Here is an 18,741-nt window from a genome sequence, read left to right as displayed (position 1 = left end):
TTGTTTTGTTTCAACATTACGCCCAACACAAAGTCTGAAGCATCCGTTTCTACCTCAAAGTTTTTACCAAAGTCTAATAATGCCAATACAGGAACCTTCCTTAACTTCCCTTTGAGGTGGACAAATGCCACCTCACATTCCACTGTCCATACCATTTTCTTTTTTCCTGTTTGGTCCGTTAAAGGTAAAATTACTCTCAAATAGTGTTTGATAAACTTTTGGTAGTAGTTGCATAGCCCTAGAAATGCCCTTAACTCGTGTATATTCGATGATCGTTCCCATTCTTAGATCACTTGGACCTTCTCAAAGCCCACCTTGAGCTTGTCTTTGCTTACCACATGCCCAAAAAACTTTACCTCTTATTGAGAAAAATCACATTTGCTCTCTTTAGCATATAGTTGGTGTTCCCTTAATTTTTCAAACACCTTCGTCAAGTGTTCGGCATGCTCCTTTAGGATCTAGCTATAGATCAAGATGTCATCAACGACCACGAAATGATCTAGATAGGGTACCAAAATATAATTCATCAATGCCAAGAATGTTACTAGTGTATTGCACAACCCAAAGGGCATCACTAGAAACTCGAAGCTTCCATACCTTGTCCGATAGGTTGTCTTCTTACTACCCTAATCTGATAATATTTTGACCTTAGATCAATCCTCGAGAAGTATTTCACTTTTCCTAACCTATCGAACAAATCCTCAATCCTTGGTAAAAGGTACTTGTTCTTCTTTATATACTTGTTGAGCAACCGGTAGTCTATGCACATATGCATAAATCCATCTTTCTTTTTCACAAATAACACTAGTGCACCATACTGTGACTTGCTCAATCTAACATACCTTTTTTCCACCAACTCCTTAAGTTGGCATTTAAGCTCCTCAAATTCCTTTTCATTGAAACAATAGAGGGGACAAACCACCACTTTAGCACCCTTAACCAACTCAATCTTGTGTTCTATCGATTGTTCGGGGGGTAACCCCACTGGTAGCTCCTCCAACATGGTATCTTAGAATTGGTCCAACACCCACTAGATCACTAAAAGCACTTCTTTTGTTCCCGTCTTTTTGTCACTCTTCATTGCTGCCTTGGTTCCTTTAGTGAGTTGTCCTCTCGTGGACACCAGATTCAAGTAGGAGTTTTTGGCCTTACATTGCCCTACTTTTAGATCTTAGGCCTCCACCCTGGATCGTTCTCCTCGGGCATTCGCCAGTACCATAAAGTTCTTACCTTGTCCATGCAAGGTTACAACAAACCGATTGAACTAATCTATCTCGAAGATTATGTCAAATCCCACCATGTCCAACACAGTGAAATTCATATCTACTTTCTATATCCCTACTTCAACTCTTGCTTGTCGAAGTACTTTATCGATGCTTTAGCTACTTTGAACAAACTTTATAGTTATTTGTTCATCCAGCCACTACACTGTTAGTTTGGCTTGTTAGACTATGTCTGTAGCCACAAAAATATCTGAAGCACTCGTGTTAATAAGGATTTTAACAAAGTTACTTTCAAGCTTCTCTCAGAGGGCTAGTAGATGTCAAAAATGACTTTGTATCAAAGTTGTTTGTGTAATGAGTAACTTTGAGCTGAGGACTAGATCACGTACCTCAATTTAGATTTCACCCTACTTAATAGCCATATTGGCTCTGGCCTTCTTTGGGTAGGGACATTCCCTTGAAAAGTATCCCGCTTTACTATAGTTGAAGTATATATTGTTTCCCATGCTACTAGTAGACTTAACTTTTTTATCTGTGGGTTTGTCTTTTTTCACTTTGACTCCCCTATATACTTGCTCATTGGCCATTAGATTTGCCTTTCCAGAACCCCAAGGACTTATTCTTCTTGAATTTCCCTTCCCCCTTAGTTTGGCCCTTTTGCTAAATATGAACCTTGACCTCGTTATGTTCCCCTTTCGCAGGTTATCATTGAAATGCACATTGATAGCTACATGTAACACTTTCTTGTAGTTGGTCAGGTTCCAACACATCATCTTGCTTCGAGCCCAAGTTTGCAAGCTTGATATGAAGGTATGGAACACATTTATATCACCCATATCTATGACAAGTATCCTCTGTGCTGTAAACCTATTTATATACTCTTGAATGGTTCTGGTTTGCTTCAGCCTACTTAGCTTATCCTTTAGGTGTAGAGTAGCATTCGGAGGAACGTAAGTTACACAGATCTTCACCTTCATCATTTCCCAAGTGGTCACCGGTCTTTCATTGGCCTTTGTTATTTTCCACCAAGACTTGGCATTATTTGCCAAGTATGGTTTTGCACATGGGACCTTCTTCGAGTTTGGTAACCACAATACTCGGAAGTAATCCTCCATATTGTAAAACTAATCTTTCACCACTTTATAGTCATTCACTCCCTTGAAAACTAGTGGGGCTTTGGTTTGTACTTAAGAACTACTTGAGAGATTGATTCCACTTCGGTTTGTTCAACTTTGTTTGGTTCTGGCTCAGTCCCCACCAAAGGGTCCACGCTTTCTGTGCTACTAGCATCTGTAGTCTTTCACTTTTTCTTCAACTTCTTATCATGTTTTAACTTATGTACGAGAGTCTCTAGCAGGGCATTGGTTTGAGCCAATTGTCCTTCTAGAATGTCCAATCGAGCCTTGGACAACCGAACCTCACCACCAAACTCTTGTTTGGAAGTTTCCTCATTAGAGTCCTCTTCATGCAAAGATTCCTCATACATAGCCTTTTGTTTGACCGGAGACTTCAACTCTAGAGGAGGTTTTGTCTCCATTTTAGTTCATTTATGCCTTGCCTTTGCCATTTCCCAGCAATCTGCTTCTATCCTTCGCTAAAACTGAGGAAAATGCTCTAATACCAAATTATAAACCACAAATTTTTCCTTTCCAATTTGCCAGTTTACCTCATCTATCTAACTAACACTGCTTTGGCCTTAGCTAAATTCCCTTGCCAAGGTTCCTACTTCTTTTACCAACTCCTACTTGGTCTTACTTAGTTTTAGTTATTCACTGCACGAGTGACAGAGTGTTAGCCATCTATCCATAGATTCCCAAATCTCTCCCAATCCCCCTCCCTAGGTCAGACCAGATTTAAGGTTTGGCTACACTCCCTACATGCATAAGCAGCCAAGCACACCAAGCCTTTAGGTTCTTAACATCCCTTGGTACAACAAGACTTGATTATGGGACCCTCTAAATCCTAAGCCTTGGGTGCAACACTTGCTTCAGGATGCTGAGGGGAAACACCATGGCCTAACGTCTTGCTATAGGTACCTCTACTCCCCCACTTCCATCCCAAAGGGAAGGCCTAAGCCCCTAAGAAGGCCGAGGACCAATAAGCCGCAAGGTACTCAAGTGGAGTACCATTCCACATGAGTTGGGAGCACCATAGTTAATTTCCCTTTTGGGAGTGGTAGTTGCTCTTGAGCACTTCCTTGGGTGGCCCCTTTGGCACCACTCAAGTCCATGCTCACTCCCACCCAAAGCCCCTTGGCCTTAGTCTCAATCTCAAGTTAGTTTGGAAGCACCACTGGAGAGTTTCTTCAAAATTGGTTCCTAAACCACACTATCCCTACTATACTTTTGAAACCTTCTGTAGCCCCCAACCCCATGACCTGTATTAGTATTTGGACTTGGTCTTGGACTCGACCTCGAACTCGATCTTGGACTCAATCTCGGACTGGCCTAGACTCGGTCTCGGATTAGATCTCGAACTTAGTCTCGGACTCGATCTCGAACTCGGTTTCAGAGTCGGTCTTAGACTCAATCTCGGACTCAGTCTTCAACTCAGTCTTAGAGTCGGTCTCGGACTTGATCTCAGATTTAGTTTCATTTGATAAACTCTTTATCATTTTGGTCGTGCTTTCGGGGATCCTTTAGCCTTCAACACCTCAAGGAGTTGGTTCCTTACAATCTTTTTCCACAATAGCTACACCATTTTTTTGCTGGAAGCATAAGGAGTGAGCTTGGTAATATGGGACCATGCCCAATCAGATACCATTTCTAGAATCAAATCGCTGGATTCACTAGAATCATAATTTCCATTTTAGGGCATAAATTACAATTCAAGGGGATGAGGGACAAGCATGGGCAATTTGCAAAGCCTCGGCAAGCTGCTCCATGCTCAATCAAAAGTGGAGGCCCATTGACTAGAGAGTGTTGCCCTAGAGAGCTCAGCTCGCTGCATGCGTCTGGTAGGAAGTGGAGTTGGTTGGATTCAATGTAGCCTTGCTAGGCATTCACAGATGGATTGCTCCATAGCAGCAGGAGAACTAGCAAAGCAGTAGAGATGTAGTGGCGATGGCGATTGCTATAGTGGCATTGGAAATCTAGCCCCTGCAACTACCATTAAATCACCAAACGGAGCTGTCCAATCACATTCAGCAGCAGTTGGAATCTCGGCTGAACATAGTCGGGACCAACAGTGCTTGTATCATCTTCCAGTTTTCCAACACTCAGTGTCAGAATTGGTGAGTGTTTGCACAAGAGTACAACATTGTATCGACTTAGAATTGGGGGTAACATCTATCATTCAACTGATCATTAGGATGACAAGGGAGGAGCTAGAAATTGTTCATAAGATGGTGGAGGACCTTTTACAGCAAGGACTGATCACAGAGAGCATTAGTGCTTTTGCATCACCTATGTTGTTGGTGCTAAACAAAGATAATTCATGGAGACTATGTCTGGATTACTGTGCTCTTAACAAGGTGACCATCAAAAACAGCTTTCCAATTCCTTGCATTGACAACCTCATGGATGAGCTAGGCCAAGTGCACATATTCAGCAAGATCAATCTCCATTCTGGTTATTATCAAATTGGAGTAGTCTATGAGGATCAACACAAAACAGCATTCCACACTTATAGAGGACTTTTCCAATTTTGTGTTATGCCATTTTGACTTACTAATGCCCCTGTTACATTTTATGTTGTCATGAACAAAGTTTTGGGAGCATTCTTATTGAAGTTTATGGTGGTGTTTGTTGACAATATTTTAATCTACAGCAGTTTGTGGGGTGAACATCTTACACAATTGAGTCATATCCTAGTTGTGCTTGAAGCCTATAGCATGGTAGCTAAACTTTCTAAGTGTGATTTCAGGATGATAGAGATCACTTATTTGGGCGTTGTAGGGGGTTCTAAAAGTATAGTGAGATCTAGGAATTAATTTTGAAGGAACTCTTCAATGGTGCTTTCAAACCAACTTGAGGTTGAGACTAAGGCTTAGGGGCTTTGGTAGGAGTGAGCATGTATTCAGGTGGTGCCAAAGGGACTACCCAAAGAAATGCTCAAAAGCAACTTCCACTCTTAGAAGGGAAATTGATTGTAGTGCTTCTAGCTCTTGTAAATACTTTGTGGCTTATTGGTCCTTACTCTTTCCTAAGGGCTTGGGCTTTCCTCTTGGGATAGAAGTGTATTTATATTGGGTTATTAAGCTATGGTGTTTCCCTTTAGAGTCCCAAAATAAGTGATGCATTTAAGGCTTGGGATTTATAAGGTCTCATAATTAAATTTTATCATACTAAAAAATGTTAGAAACTTAGAGGCTTGGTGTGCTTAGTTGCTTATGCTTGCGAGAAGTGTAATTTAATCTTAAGTTTAATCTAATGTAGAGAGAATTTGTGGATGGATGGCTAACACTCTATTGCTCATGCAATGAGTAGTTGAAACTAAGTAAGAGTTGGTACAATAGGCAAGAACTTTAATGAGGGAACTTAACTAAAGCCAAGGTAGTGGTGGTTGAATAAACAAAGTAAGTTAGCAAAGTGAAAAGGAAAAATTTGTAACTTAGGTTTTCTTGGCTTTGCTAATTACTTCTGTAAGTTTATGCACCCCCCTTACGAACATCATTCATTCATCAATATTCTCTTAGTCAGCTTGACTTCATGATTGAATATAAACTAGGTATTCCAATACAATTCCTAATGCTCTTTCACACATGTTTGTAAAGCCAAAAGGTTTTGCTATGTATGGAATTTCCTGTCTTCAATCTGACTTCATCTAGACCATTTGTGATGAGTATGAAGATGACCCAACTCTTTTGGATTCTATGCGGACATTGTCCACCAGGCAACGTTATTCCAAGTATGTCCTTGACGAGGTGGCAAAAAGGGTGTATTGTCTTATGCAATAGGCATGACCTTTGCAAACAGGTTTTTGTGAGTGCCACTCTAGCTTGGTGGCCAGACATCCAGGAGGAATGTCAACTCTAGCTGCTAGAAAGGAATGCAGAAGGAGGTCAAGCAATGGGTACGTGAATGTTTTGTTTGTCAACAAACTAAGCATGAGATGGTTCCATATCCCAGACTGTTACATGCTTTGCCTGTGGCAGCTGGTCCGTTCAACAGTATCAACATGGATTTTATTGTCAGTCTTCATTCTGTCTGAGATTTCGATGCCATATTTGTGATCATGGACCATTTCACCAAGGTCGCCCAGTTTGTACCAATGAAATCCACTGCTACAGCCAAGGAGGTCGCTGAGCAGTTCTTTTCCGACGTCATTTGTTTTCATGGCCTTCCACACGAAATTATTTCAGACCGAGATCCCAAGTTTCTCTGGCAGCAACTGTTTCAACACATTGGGAGCTTTAGTTTGGTGTACCATCCAACCAATCAAACTTTGGAGGCATATCTCCGTGGCTACACTTCAAATTTTCCACTATCCTGGTACATGTGGCTCCCTTTTGCTGACAACATGGCTTTTCACAGCACCCTCTCCTTTCTCAGTTCTATATGGCAGGCAGGTGGATAAGCTCCCTTTTCCTGTACCAGCATGTACGGAACCAATTGTTTCCGAGCACTTGTCTGTGTTGACAGATCTCCATCAGCTGGTCCACGAGTGACTGATTGCAACTCGAGATAGTATGAAACGTTTCGCTGATCATCACAGGTCTTCACGAACTTTTGAGGTTGGGGACTACATCTATGTTCGTTTCCGTCCTCAGAGATACACCTTAGGAAGGAGAGCTGCTGCTCGCTCCAAGTTTCATCCCAGGTTCTTTGGTCCATTCTTGGTGGTCGAGAAGATCAACGAAGTTGCTTTTCGTCTAAAGCTTCCCGCTTCAACAAAACTCCATGATGCGTTCCACGTTTCCGAATTGAAGCAGCACTTCGGACCTCTTCCACCTTTGGCCACAGTTCCTCTTCCTTTGGTAACTTTCGAAGATAAGCAGCTCTTGGCTCCAGATCGGATCCTTCGAGCATCGAGCAGTCCCTCACTTTCTCATCCGTTGGCAGGGAACGGGTTCTGAAATGGACACTTGGATCACGCAGGCTGAGCTCGAATCTTTGCGCACACTTTTTCAGTGGCAGCCAGTGTTCCCTTCAGACACTGAGGATAGAGTCGGTTCTTCGTAAGGGAGGGTGTTACGGACTGGATCATACGGAACGTAGGATATAAGGGACGTGGCTAACAGAGTATGGAAGGTTTTTCATGTTCCCTTCTCTCCTTTCCTCCTTTCCTATTTCTTGTATTCCTTTTGATTCATGGGGGGATGATCGATACTACGATTCACTCCTTTCAGCAGCCGGGAGTTGTAGCTCATGATTATCCTCCACAACCCCAAGTATCTGAGGATACAGCATGGTTTAAGAAATTTTCATCAGTCCCATATAGACAAAGCAGTGCAGCAAGAAAAAACTGATACCAGACCTTAACTGTGGTAGCAGCCAAGCCTGAAGAATCACCATTGGAGGAACCACCATCAGTTGGAAAAGTTTCATCCAGTTCATCGAGCTCTGCGACTACCTCATAGCCATTTGACGGCAGTAGTGATAATAGTGATCCAAACAGGTGTGAGGAAACACCAGTGATTAGTTTCGAGTGGAAATCAGACAACAAAACTTCAAACTTTCGAGTTGTGTTCCAGAAGCCGGCAGTAGTAGAGGTTCGGATTATCAAGCGAGAGATCATCCGGACTTGTTAGTTCTTGTTTCTCTAAAGCAAGCATTCCTAGAGAGAGAAGAGAACATACCTGAAGATCGATGGGCGCCTCTCGCTTGGAGTTGACGAGAGCCTTGAGCGAGGGTGCCTGTGATGGAAACACATCGCTGGAGAGAATCGATGCCTCCCTTCTTTCTATCGAGGGCACGCTCCAATCTTCAAACACATCGCTGGACCTTCCCATGAGCCTGAGCGCGAGTGCGTCGACGACGAACACCATGGCACCAAGCACACAAAGTGAGAGACAGGGCTTATGGCCGTCCATGGGATAAGAATCAAACGGACACCAGCGTGCCAGGGCCACCGCTAGCGTTCGCGGGCAAAAGTCCTTTTGAAAATTTCACTTGTCATCAATCTGATGATTTCCTAGGGATAGTATTATTTCTTGTCTTCTTGCGTTCATGATTCATGGCCGTCTTGTCATCCTCCTCCTCCTTGTGATCTTGACTTCTTGTTCTGCTCCTCTGCGGGTTCACATACATTGAATTCTCTCCTTCGACGCGGCAATGGGATTATTGTCTCGGACAAGGCCCTTCTCGGAGAATCTGGATTCCTGCTAAGCTTATGCAATCATGTTCACGTGGTTGTTCTTCGTATCCCATCGGCTTTGCACCCCTCCGGTATATTGTGTAGGACAGTCCCTGAGGTGCCACTGTAGACGGTTCCAGCTCGTGATAAGGCTCGTAATTATTGTCTGGATCAGCATGCAGCAGTCCGGAACCCGAATCCACAGCCTCAACCTGGTTTGCACATGACTGGTGCACATCCCAGTTAAGATCCTTGGCTGGGATCAGTGTGCTTGAAGGCTCGTCACGGTAGCTTGGATTCTCACACTGGACAACCAATCTAAGCTTGAATTGTCAAGCTCGCGCTTCGGCCAAACCTAAATCCATCAGCTCAGGCCATTGTCAACGCCCTGGTCATGGCCATTGACACGTCTTTGACAGCATTGTGGCGTCGGGATCCATGCAATATTCGTCCCCGAATCCAGCTCTAGACATGCTCCTCAGGTGTTGGTGACTATCTGTAAGAACATTCCTCATCCAATCACTTGAGAATGGTAGCCTGAAATCCTGGGAATGAGATAGTTCGCACGCAAGCCTTGATCATTTGAGCTCAATAAACAAAAAAAACGACAAAGAAAAAGAACAGAGAGCGACAAAAAGGAAAAAAAAATAATTTTTTGGTTTTCAAATAATATGATATTACCAGTAATCTCCACACGAACACTCGCCATCCTTGCCAAAGTGATGGAACCGATTGCAATCCCTCACCGCGATCTCTCTCTGCGTCACCCGTGCGATAAACTTAGTCGCGGTGTGGCAATCCTTGCAAACCCGCAAGTTCTTGATCACGCGGATGCTATGCCGGTGAGGAACACTGATCAATCCAAACGCGATCGCCAGCTTCTCGCTGTGATACCACAGCAGCTGCTCCTTCTGCTCCTCTTCCACGTCGTGAAGAACCAACCTCGTGTCCGGGACGTACCCAGCCTCCCGGATCAATCCCTTCAACCTCTCCAGCTCCGCGTAGATCTCATCACTCTGGGGGTGGCTGCGATCCCTGGCGAAGAACTCGTGCACCCTGTTCTTGACGACGATGGAGCTCTTCCCTGGGGCCCTCTTTTTCACTCGCCTCTCCGCCATGTCCTCCCTCACTCTGATCGAATCCTCCCATCGCCCAGCAGCCGCGTAGATGTTGGACAGCACCACGTACCCGACTGAATCGCTCCGGTACAGCTCGATAAACGCCCGCGCCGCTCGCTCGCCGCCCTCGAGATCGCCATAGCTGCTGCAAGCACCCAGCAGCGACGTCCACACCACGGAATCTGCTGGAAGCGGCATCTTGCGGATGAAATCCTCGGCCTCGCGGAGGTAGCCCATCCGGCCAAGAACATCTACCAGGCAGGCGTAGTGCTCCACGGGTTGCTGCTCGATCCCGAGCACTTCCCTGGCCAGGAAGAAGCAGTGGATTCCATCCTCGACCAGCCCGGCGTGGCTACACCCGGATAGAACGCTCACGAAAGTTGACGAGTCGGGTCTCACCGACGATCGCTGCTGCATGATCCGGAAGAGCTTGAGCGCCTTCCGGCCGTGGCCGTGCTGCGCGTACGCCGCGATCATCGTGTTCCATGCCACCAGATCCTTTCTATCGTCGGGCATTCGCGCGAACAATCGCTCGCACTCGTCCACGGATGAACCACACTTCGCCACCATGTTCATCACCGCGCTCTCCACCACCACGTCGCGCTCGACCTCGATCGCCGCCGAGAGCTGCTGCTGGATCGATCGCCCAAGCTCCAGCGTGCCCAGATCCGCGCAGACATCCACCACACTCACCAGCGTGAACTTGTCCGGCCTGAATCCTTCGTGCTGCATCGTGTAGAAGGCCGTGATCGCGCCGTGGAGATCCTCGCGAGCGCTCAGCGCCGCCACCTTTGTGTTCCAAGAGACGCTATCTTTCACCACGGTCGCATCGAACGCGGCCATGGCCTCCTCGAGGCTGCCGGAGCGAGCAAACATCCTCACCACCCCGTTTGCTATGGAGGACTCCTGCGCGAAGAGCCCATTCCCCACAACCTCGGCGTGGATGGATCGCGCCTCGCTCACATCCTCGCAGCATCCAAGCACCGCGAGATAGCTCACCTTGTTTGGAGCGAGCGATTGCCTCTTCATGGCCGCGAAGAGCTCCATCGCCTCTCTCGCCCGGCCATTGTCGCCATAGGCCGTGAGCATCGCGTTCCAAGACACAATGTTCTTGGCGGGGATGGCATCAAACGCCGCTCTCGCGCGATCGATCGCGCCGGTGGAGCCATACATGGTCACCAGCGCAGTGCCCACCATCACATCGCCCTCCAGTCCAGCGCAGGCGATCCATCCATGGAGCGCCGCGCTCTCTCCAAGATCCTGCGAAGAGGAAGAACACGCGGCCTTGAGCGCTGTGACGAAGGTGATCTTATTTGGCCGGAATCCCTCTTGCTGCATCCGCCAGTAGATCGCAAATGCCGCGCTGCGATGCCCACACTGGGCAAATGCTGCGATCATCGCATTCCACGAGACGTGATTCCTCACAGCCATCGCCTCAAACACCGCAATCGATTCATCGACGCTGCCACACCGCCCATACATCGTGACGAGCGCGGTGGCCACAACCACGTCGCCCAAGAACCCTAATTCCTCGACTCTGGCGTGGATCGACCGTGCCAGCGGCAGGGACGAGTGATCCCCGCAGGAGCTGAGGATCGCCACGAAGCTGGCGCGGTTGGGCAGCAGCCCCTCGAGCCACATCCGGCGGACGAGCAGGAGCGCGCGATCCGGGCGCTCGTCGTTCCCGGCGCACGCCATGATCGCCGCGTTCCAGCAGATGAGATCCGGTACCTGGATCCGCGAGAACACCTCCAGCGCGCTCTCCACGCAGCCGCATTTGCCATACGCATCCAGCAGCGCGGTGGCGACGAAGAGATCGCGCTCCAGATCGCTGCCGCGGATGTCGTCGTGGACGATCCTCGCTTGAGCGCGGGAGGAAGACGAGGAAGAAGGATCGCCGCTAGCGATAGCGCCCAGGACCGCGATGATCGTCAGCCTGTTGGGCCGATTCTCCGCCCTCTCCTCGAGCTTCATCCGGGTGTAGAGATCGAACACCGCGGCAGGGGAGGATTGCGCGGCGATGAGCGTGTTCCACGTCGCGATCCCTCGCGATCTGAGCGCCGAGAAGGCGGCATTGGCGTCGTCGAGGCTGCGGCACTTGGAGTACATCTGGACGAGGTAGTTCCCGAGCAAATCGTTGCGCGCCAGCCCCTGCTTGACGATCTGCCGGTGCAATTGCCTGCCCTGCGCGAGATCCGCGTCGCCGATGCATCGCCGCAAGAGACCCGCGAGCGTCTCGATTGGAATGTAGTCGTCGTGATCCTTCGTGCTCCTCGGCCCCGGCCAAGAACACACCAATGCCACTGCCATGAGCCCTAAACTCAGGAGAGGCTCATCGCAAAACCCTAACCCTAAAAACAGGGGAAAGCCTAACCCTAGAAACAGGGGAGAGCTCTTTTTAATCTTCAGTGCTTGGAACGTAGAATTCCATGAACATATCCGCCGGACATTATCAACGAGACGATCGATACCAATCCCGCGGGGAAGAACTTCCCCGAGTTTCTGAATCTCGAGCCCATGGCGAACAGGAGCAGCAGCGATATACCTGCGAAGAATCGAAAGAACTTAGAGAAAACCATGGAAAACTTAGATGTGGAGCTTACCAACACCGAGAGAAGAAGCGCCAACCGGGTTGACAGGGAGCTGTGAGTAGACAGTGAGGAGTGTCAGCGCAGAGATCCCTCCGGAGAAGAGGGATTTCGCGCTGCCGGTCTTGAGAAATCCTATCAATCCTCCAACTGCAAGAGAGAAACCACGATTGATCGATCGATTCCAGCGACGAGATTGCAGAAAAGAAAAATCTTTACCTCCCACGAGAGCTGCGTAGACCAATGTCAGCTTCTGTGACATCGAGAGAGCCCCCGATTGCTTCTTCGCCATTCCATCGCTGGAATCATCCCCTCCGCCGCCACCTCCCCTGCCATCGCCGCCGCCGCGCTGCCCAATATCCCCGTCGCCGCCAATCCCCGCATCGATGACCTCCCCGGAGTTGAGGTCGATCGTCTTGCCGGTCATCGCCTCGACGACACCCACGCTCCCTCTCGCCGGGCACGACGAGAGATCCTCCTGTGAGGAGGCGGGGGGGCTCTCCAGGCCCTCCGGAGCAGCAAAGCACACCGATCCCTGCAATCCAACCCCGGCATCGTCGAAATGCTCGATCGCCGCGCGCACCGCTGCCGCTCTCGCGACTCGCGATCTGAAAACCACTGGCCTGAGAAGAATGTAGCCGGGGAATGGCGCGGGCGCTGGAGCGCGCGACACGAGCCTGGAAGATAGCTGCCCGATCGTAGTAGGAGCGCACGCCGCCATCGCTCGCGCCGAGGAAAACCCTAGCTAAGCCCTAGAACCCTCTGTGTGTGTGTGTGTGTGTGTGTACTTTTTTCTTACAGGTGGACAGGACTTAGAAATTAGGGTTAATAGCGACGTGGCACTAGCGTGAACGTACTATCTTTTCTTTAGGAAATGTGGAACTTGTGCGGCAATGTGGGCCGTTGATGCGGACGTGGGCGGCCCCACGGGCGGTGGCGATGTGGGCTTCATCTCCGCCGTTGCCGCCGCGTCTTCGTCGTCGTCTTCGCCGTTGTTGTTCACCTGCCTATTCACAAAAACAGTGCCCCTACATCAGCATCACAGAAAAACTCCAAACAAAATAAAGCTGGGAGGATGAACATGTTGCAAAGTTTGAAGCATTGGATCGAAATAATTCACGTGAATACACATGACTGGGGGGGCCAGATTGCACAAAGTTGCGGCTAGACAAGATTGGTCTACACCCAAAAATTAAAAAAAAAAATTGGTTTTTTCTCGGGGAAAAGTCTGTTTTTCCTAATGGAAAAGTTCGGAGGTGGTGTTGAAAAACGTGTGGATCGCTCGTCAGTGACTGGACACTGGAGCTCCAAGGACTGATCTGTACAAAATCGTTCCGGTTTCACACACATGAAGAAATATGACCGACGAGCAAACGGGAGAAAGCTCTCTCATCTTTTGTACACGGGAGAAACGCGAGAGAGGGAATGAGAAAACTCACTCACTTCTGCTTTCGTTTCTGGAGGAAGCGCTGGATCGATGCTCTCCTGGCCTGCGGAAGTCCTGGAAGGAGTAAAAGCGTCAACTTGACAATCAAACAAGAACTAGGCTATGATCTTACCAGCTGGGAGCATTTGCATCCGAGTTCTCGGACCCATGCCCCGCAGATCCGGAGAAGCCGCCGGAGAAGGTGGCGAAGATGATGCTTGCACCGCTGTTCCGGAGGATTGTTCCGGCGCTGCCGCTGGAGCTGGAGCTGGCACGCTAGATCTCTCCTCGCTCGCGGCCTTGTACGAGCTATTCAAGCTGAGCGACGTGCTCGTGGTCTCTAGAACCGGGAACGAGAAGGAGCCCGAGGTGCTGCTACTGGCGACGTTGCTGCTCGATTTCACGCCCGCGCGGGCGCTGCCGCCACCATTGCAGCTGGATTGGTTTGCCTGGAATCCAAATCCCGTCTTGTTGCTGCTACAACTCCGCTGGAGCTCGATCTGGCTCATCAGCGCCGCGGGCCTGGAGCTCTTGGCCGCCGCGAGTGTCATGAGCGCTTTCACCTGGAGACACGAGAGCGCTGTCAGGATCTAGGCATTCCAGACGAAAAGACCATCTTTTTCCACTCAAAGATCGTCCTTTACGAAGAAAAACCGCATTTTGCTCTCGAGCTTACCATGTTTTCCGGGACATTGTCGTAGACGTTCACCGCGCCAGCGTAGAAGATGGTGAGCTGCGGCGATCTGTGCGGCGGCGCGGGCACACTGCGATCAAAAGCCCCAAAAGTTTGAGCTTCTTCCCAAGATTCTAGAGAGATCCAAGAGCAGAAGCCACTTACGATGGGCACGACTCCCCTTTGAAAGCCTCCTGCCACTTCCTCTTGCCTGCCATGTCCGCTGGAGCTTGCGAGGAGGAAGAACTTGGCGGCGGCGGCGGCGGCGGCAGCGAATTCGCTGGAACTTTAAACATCATCCTGTCCGGGGAGACCTGCTTGTGCTGTTCTATCCTTCCGGGGCGAACACTCACCATCGCCGCGCACGGCCACTTCGCTGCATTCCTTCCGCTCCAATCCCTCCAAAACCCACCAAGAGATTCGACGAATGGAGCTAGAGATCTTTCAGAGGAAGAAGAAGTCTACTTGATTACAAGCCGACGAAGAAGAAAGGTTCCGCCGAGATTTCGTGCTCCACACAAAGGAAAGCATAAAAAAAAACCTCTTTCTTCTTCCCGAGTGGGAGGACTTGGCCCTGGCATATATACAAGGGACACAAATGCGTCGCTCTGACAGAGCTCCGTCTCGCAAACGGCGCTTTTACCACACGTGTTTCCGTTTGTGCGACGGAGTATTGGCGGGCGAAAACGTGTTCCCGCGAAAAGCGGAATCACGTGCAAAATGCTACTGCCCAATGCAATGTATGTATGTATGTACGTCGTGGACGTGCACTAGACGCCTATTTTTCCAATCCATAGTTGGTCTTTTGGCGACCAGCTGGAGGCATCGGACCAAATGGATGTCAATGGAAAAATTTGGATTTCACTTTAAAGCGAGAGCGGGTCTAGCGCTTGGGATTGTGATTCGATCTTTAACTTTAGACACTTACCAGGCAAATTCGTTCTTCAAAACTTCATTCTAAACTTTTTCACTAATATAACCAAAGATTGGTTTCTCTTTCATTACAAGGGTGGATTCAGTCTCCCGGGACACATGACAGCCAAGCCGCGTGGCACGTTTGCACATGAAAGCTCATATATATACTACAACAACGCAAGAAAGAAAAACAGGTTGGTGGCGTGTCATCAAAGTGTGCGTTCGGTGCCGAGTCCCGCCAACTTTTTATGCTCTTATCATATATTGCGGTGTTTCCATGTGCGCTATTTGGAGACCTCACACAATCTTTTAGTAAACATTGGTTAAACAATGACAACAGAGAGACTTTGAAATCCACCTTATGTACAAGTAATCTTGAGAAATCACACAAAACAAATGTACCACCACCTTTTTTCTCCTTGCCACCTTTCATCTCCTTCCGTCCATCTCGGATTCCATTCCTTCAGAACATCAAGGCATAAGTACAGTGTAAGCTGTCCTTAGTATCAAAACTGCTGAGGCTGATCGCAAATGCCTGGAATGCCGAGAGAGGGTACCTATAATCCATGGTGAATGTGTCCTTGCCGATCTTCCCAAACTGGAGTATGACGTTGTCCGGATCGCTCGGCTGCGGCGGCTGCCCGATCTCCGTGGCCGCCACCAGCTGGAAGTTCTTCACCGATGCCACCGTCACTCGCCCGCGGAAGTTTAGACACCAGCACTGGAGCTGGTCGTGCCATCGCGGCGGCTTGTTCTTGAGCACCAGCGGCTTGCCTTTGCTCGCCACTTCCAGCCCCTCCAATCCATCCAGCGCCGCCACCTTGGAGGACTTGGCCCCCACCGGGAGAAGCAGCGGCGGGAGCATGGAGGCCTCGTCCATGGAAGTCGCGCTCTCCAGCGGCGTCGGCGCGCATCCCCCGGGCTCCATGGCCGACGCCGGGATGGAGTGAATGGTGCACTCCATGCGCCGGGGGCCCCTTGTCCCCAGTACGTTGAGCTCGTACGCGATGTGGGCGATGTTGTAGCTCCCGGCTGGAACTCTTGGAGAGACTTGCTTGGATAGGATCCTCCGGCCTGCTCTGTTTGTGGAGGCCACAGCACCGTCGTGCGGAGGGTTGCTGTCGTATAAAGTGAACTTCGTGCCCATGAAGTTCGATCTGCAAAAAGCGGGGATTCGCAGGCTGCTTTTCAGTGTCTAGTTTTTAAGGAAGAAACGTACCGCAACTTTCCAACGTAGGTGTTGCTCCCACGAGAGAAGTCGTCCGTATCAGTGGAGATGATGTAGTCCGTTCCACTGGCTCGCCGAAACTTTCGAGCCGCTAGCAGGAACTTCCCGTTTTCTAGCACATCTGTTTCAGAGGAAACGTAAACAGTGTGGCCGAGACTTTTGGATGGCTTACTCGGAGTAATACCCAGATAGAGATAATACGTCGAAGTTGTCCTGTCGCGTTTAAGGTAGCATTGCACGGTAGCGTCTCGCGGCCCAGGCTGCAAGCACAAACAAAGTTCAGAACGAACAAAAAGAAAACAAAGGAACAGAGAGAGATTAATTCGAGAAGAAAACAAAAACTTTGGGAAGGGTCCAGAAAACTTGAAAGGGCGTGACAAGCGAAGCATCTGATCTCCTGACTTCTAGTACTAGTCTGGAGGATCGAGGACTCAAATTGAAAAAAAGAAGAAAGAGAAAGAACTCCTGGACGATCGACGACTCAAATGGGAAAAAAAAAGAAAGAAAAAGAACTTTTGGAGGATCGAGGACTCCAATTAAAAAAAGAAGAAAGAGAAAGTTCTGAACGATCAAGGACTCAAATGAAGAAAGGAGAAAGAACTTCCGGACGATCAAGGACTCAAATGAAAAAAGAGAGAAAGAACTTACTTGTTTGAGCGAAACTGGGAACGTCAATCTTCCACACTGCTCCAAAGTTTGCACGATCTCCTTGGTGATTTTTCTCCAGTTCCTACACACGGCCGCGCAGGCGACGACGCTCTTCCGCGACGGCCACATTTTGTCGCTGGCTTCCACCCTTTGGATCACGTCGCGGAGGAGCTCGGGTGGCATGTTGGCCCAGCGGCTCTGCTGGCCACTCTCCCCAAATTGATGCCGGCCAGCGGCATCTTGCGCGGCGCTGTGAGACCTCGATCGACTATACGTCGGCAGCTTCACCTCAAAACTCCTCCTAGAGATGCTTCCAATCCCTTTGATGTCTTGGATCACGCTCCACAGCGGCGTCAGCGTCGAGGATTTCTTCCCGGACATGGCTGCCACACCCCCGATCGACGGTTGAATCCCTAGCCACCGCGGCAGCAGCTGAAGATGATGATCCTTTCAACCATCGCCCAGATACCCTTTTTCCTCCTCATCCATAAGCCGCGATTCTCCGAAATATCAGCTACGATCTAGTATCTACTCGAGTAATTCGATCAGCCAGGAGCTTCCCCTGCCGAAATTCGATCAGTACCCCCAGCGCCTAGAGCGCCAAGAACTCACCTCCGCGACGAACGCCTCAAACCCTAGCTCCGGCTCGGGCAAATCCACACCAGCCCTTTCCTTTCGCCACCGCCAAATCGATCGCGACTGGAGCGCAGCTAGCTACACGAGGAGGCGGCGACAAGGGAGATGCCTCTCGATCTCCGCCATAGCCATCGCCATCCTGCTCCTCTCCCCCGTCTTCTTTGCATTTGTCATGGTGCGCGCTCGAATCGCCTGGCCATTCCGGCGTCCAACAGCCAGCGGCCGTCCGATCATCCACGTGGCTGAATGCATGCCACGTGTCGGGGCCGTCCCGCCGTCCGATGCCCGTTTGTTACGATGGCCGCATGCGCGCATCGCGGCCGTCGAATCGGGTGCCGGTATCGATTGCATTGATTTCGATTTTAATCAACTCGGGATTGCAATTCGTATGTTGACCTTTCCTACAACGCAAACGTCGCCGTCTCGCAATTCTTTCTCCGTGTGCGCTCGTAAGTTTGATTAATCGAAGAAATCTATCGCCCATCGATCCATCGTCCACTCCACCAACGTTTTTTTGTTTTTGGATCTTCGAAATGAGAGACTAGAGCACCAAAGCAAAGCACTTATTAATCCTGGTGGACAAGCAAAGCCATCAATCAATAGAGATTATGGAGGCAACACTAGCAACTAATATCATATAAAGATTTGCTTACCGCTTCCCAAGCTAAGGTGGAGTACTTGTGAAAAAGCATTGACGTACCAACACTAGCAGCAGCACCGCCCGCAATTTTGCTCCACTACCTTTTACTGAATGTGGAAGTCCCAGTCAAGCGTAACGTGAGCAAGAGAGAAAGCATAAAATCTACATACCTCTCGCTGTCGTGGTTGCCCAGTCCCCAAGTTGGAAGATCGATATCAAGGGTGGGGAAATTTGCCTTGCTTGGTTGTCAGGTCCCCTAGTTGTTGTCCCTGAGTTGCTGAGAAAGTTTCGCGTTATTTAGAACTAGCTCTGAAAGTCAAGATGATGGAACCGCCAATCGGTTGGTTTGTTGAGAACAATGCCGCTTTTGGTTCCCGTTTTAAAGAGAGATGGTAGCTAACTTTTTTCCT

The 18,741-nt window shown here is 49.2% G+C and overlaps 4 protein-coding genes and 1 long non-coding RNA gene across 9 annotated transcripts; all 5 read right to left on the bottom strand.

The window, feature by feature from the left end:
• Positions 1-9,090: 9,090 nt before the first annotated feature.
• LOC9652325 (pentatricopeptide repeat-containing protein At3g49170, chloroplastic) lies at positions 9,091-11,906 on the bottom strand. Its single transcript, XM_002966157.2, has one exon. The coding sequence runs from the start codon at positions 11,885-11,887 to the stop codon at positions 9,137-9,139; it is 2,751 nt and encodes a 916-aa protein (XP_002966203.1). The 5' UTR covers positions 11,888-11,906; the 3' UTR covers positions 9,091-9,136.
• Positions 11,907-11,943: 37 nt separating this feature from the next.
• LOC9652324 (protein FATTY ACID EXPORT 2, chloroplastic) lies at positions 11,944-12,911 on the bottom strand. The gene is made up of 3 exons (XM_002966156.2): positions 12,385-12,911; positions 12,181-12,315; positions 11,944-12,122 (listed from the first exon to the last, which is right to left on the bottom strand). The coding sequence occupies exons 1-3, from the start codon at positions 12,884-12,886 to the stop codon at positions 11,983-11,985; spliced, it is 777 nt and encodes a 258-aa protein (XP_002966202.2). The 5' UTR covers positions 12,887-12,911; the 3' UTR covers positions 11,944-11,982.
• Positions 12,912-12,934: 23 nt separating this feature from the next.
• Positions 12,935-14,834, bottom strand: LOC112345097 (protein TIFY 6a-like). 2 transcript variants are annotated; one of them, XM_024671137.1, is made up of 5 exons: positions 14,430-14,834; positions 14,268-14,355; positions 13,725-14,154; positions 13,609-13,666; positions 12,935-13,172 (listed from the first exon to the last, which is right to left on the bottom strand). In XM_024671137.1, the coding sequence occupies exons 1-5, from the start codon at positions 14,618-14,620 to the stop codon at positions 13,022-13,024; spliced, it is 918 nt and encodes a 305-aa protein (XP_024526905.1). In that variant the 5' UTR covers positions 14,621-14,834; the 3' UTR covers positions 12,935-13,021. The 2 variants fall into 2 exon arrangements, with proteins under 2 accessions (XP_024526905.1, XP_024526906.1); XM_024671138.1 differs by having other exon boundaries at positions 12,943-13,172; positions 13,605-13,666.
• A 625-nt stretch (positions 14,835-15,459) lies between these two features.
• LOC9652323 (tubby-like F-box protein 6) lies at positions 15,460-17,848 on the bottom strand. 4 transcript variants are annotated; one of them, XM_024671377.1, is made up of 4 exons: positions 17,056-17,848; positions 16,580-16,667; positions 16,399-16,528; positions 15,460-16,336 (listed from the first exon to the last, which is right to left on the bottom strand). In XM_024671377.1, the coding sequence occupies exons 1-4, from the start codon at positions 17,434-17,436 to the stop codon at positions 15,643-15,645; spliced, it is 1,293 nt and encodes a 430-aa protein (XP_024527145.1). In that variant the 5' UTR covers positions 17,437-17,848; the 3' UTR covers positions 15,460-15,642. The 4 variants fall into 4 exon arrangements, with proteins under 4 accessions (XP_024527145.1, XP_024527146.1, XP_024527144.1 ...); XM_024671378.1 differs by having other exon boundaries at positions 16,592-16,667; XM_024671376.1 differs by having other exon boundaries at positions 16,399-16,667; positions 17,056-17,617; positions 17,668-17,848.
• A 168-nt stretch (positions 17,849-18,016) lies between these two features.
• Positions 18,017-18,716, bottom strand: LOC112345164. The gene is made up of 3 exons (XR_002991966.1): positions 18,502-18,716; positions 18,345-18,438; positions 18,017-18,263 (listed from the first exon to the last, which is right to left on the bottom strand). It is a non-coding gene; the product is annotated as an uncharacterized LOC112345164 (long non-coding RNA).
• Between the last annotated feature and the right edge of the window lie 25 nt (positions 18,717-18,741).

The sequence above is a fragment of the Selaginella moellendorffii genome, unplaced genomic scaffold (assembly GCF_000143415.4).
Source record: "Selaginella moellendorffii unplaced genomic scaffold, v1.0 SELMOscaffold_7, whole genome shotgun sequence".
Taxonomy (NCBI): domain Eukaryota; kingdom Viridiplantae; phylum Streptophyta; class Lycopodiopsida; order Selaginellales; family Selaginellaceae; genus Selaginella; species Selaginella moellendorffii.
The sequence above is the reverse complement of the archived record's forward strand: the minus strand, read 5'-3'. Positions and strand labels throughout refer to the sequence as shown.

Coding starts and splice junctions, on each gene's coding strand:
- LOC112345097 (XM_024671137.1), bottom strand. CDS start 14,620: ATGGTGAGTGTTCGCCCCGGAAGGATAGAACAGCACAAGCAGGTCTCC. Junction 14,155..14,267: donor ACAATGTCCCGGAAAACATG/GTAAGCTCGAGA, acceptor TCGTGTCTCCAG/GTGAAAGCGCTCATGACACT. Junction 13,667..13,724: donor GATGCAAATGCTCCCAGCTG/GTAAGATCATAG, acceptor TACTCCTTCCAG/GACTTCCGCAGGCCAGGAGA.
- LOC9652323 (XM_024671375.1), bottom strand. CDS start 17,436: ATGTCCGGGAAGAAATCCTCGACGCTGACGCCGCTGTGGAGCGTGATC. Junction 16,668..17,055: donor TCCCAGTTTCGCTCAAACAA/GTAAGTTCTTTC, acceptor TTGTGCTTGCAG/CCTGGGCCGCGAGACGCTAC. Junction 16,337..16,398: donor ACCTACGTTGGAAAGTTGCG/GTACGTTTCTTC, acceptor CGCTTTTTGCAG/ATCGAACTTCATGGGCACGA.
- LOC9652325 (XM_002966157.2), bottom strand. CDS start 11,887: ATGGCAGTGGCATTGGTGTGTTCTTGGCCGGGGCCGAGGAGCACGAAG.
- LOC9652324 (XM_002966156.2), bottom strand. CDS start 12,886: ATGGCGGCGTGCGCTCCTACTACGATCGGGCAGCTATCTTCCAGGCTC. Junction 12,316..12,384: donor CTACGCAGCTCTCGTGGGAG/GTAAAGATTTTT, acceptor TCTCTCTTGCAG/TTGGAGGATTGATAGGATTT. Junction 12,123..12,180: donor CGCTTCTTCTCTCGGTGTTG/GTAAGCTCCACA, acceptor GATTCTTCGCAG/GTATATCGCTGCTGCTCCTG.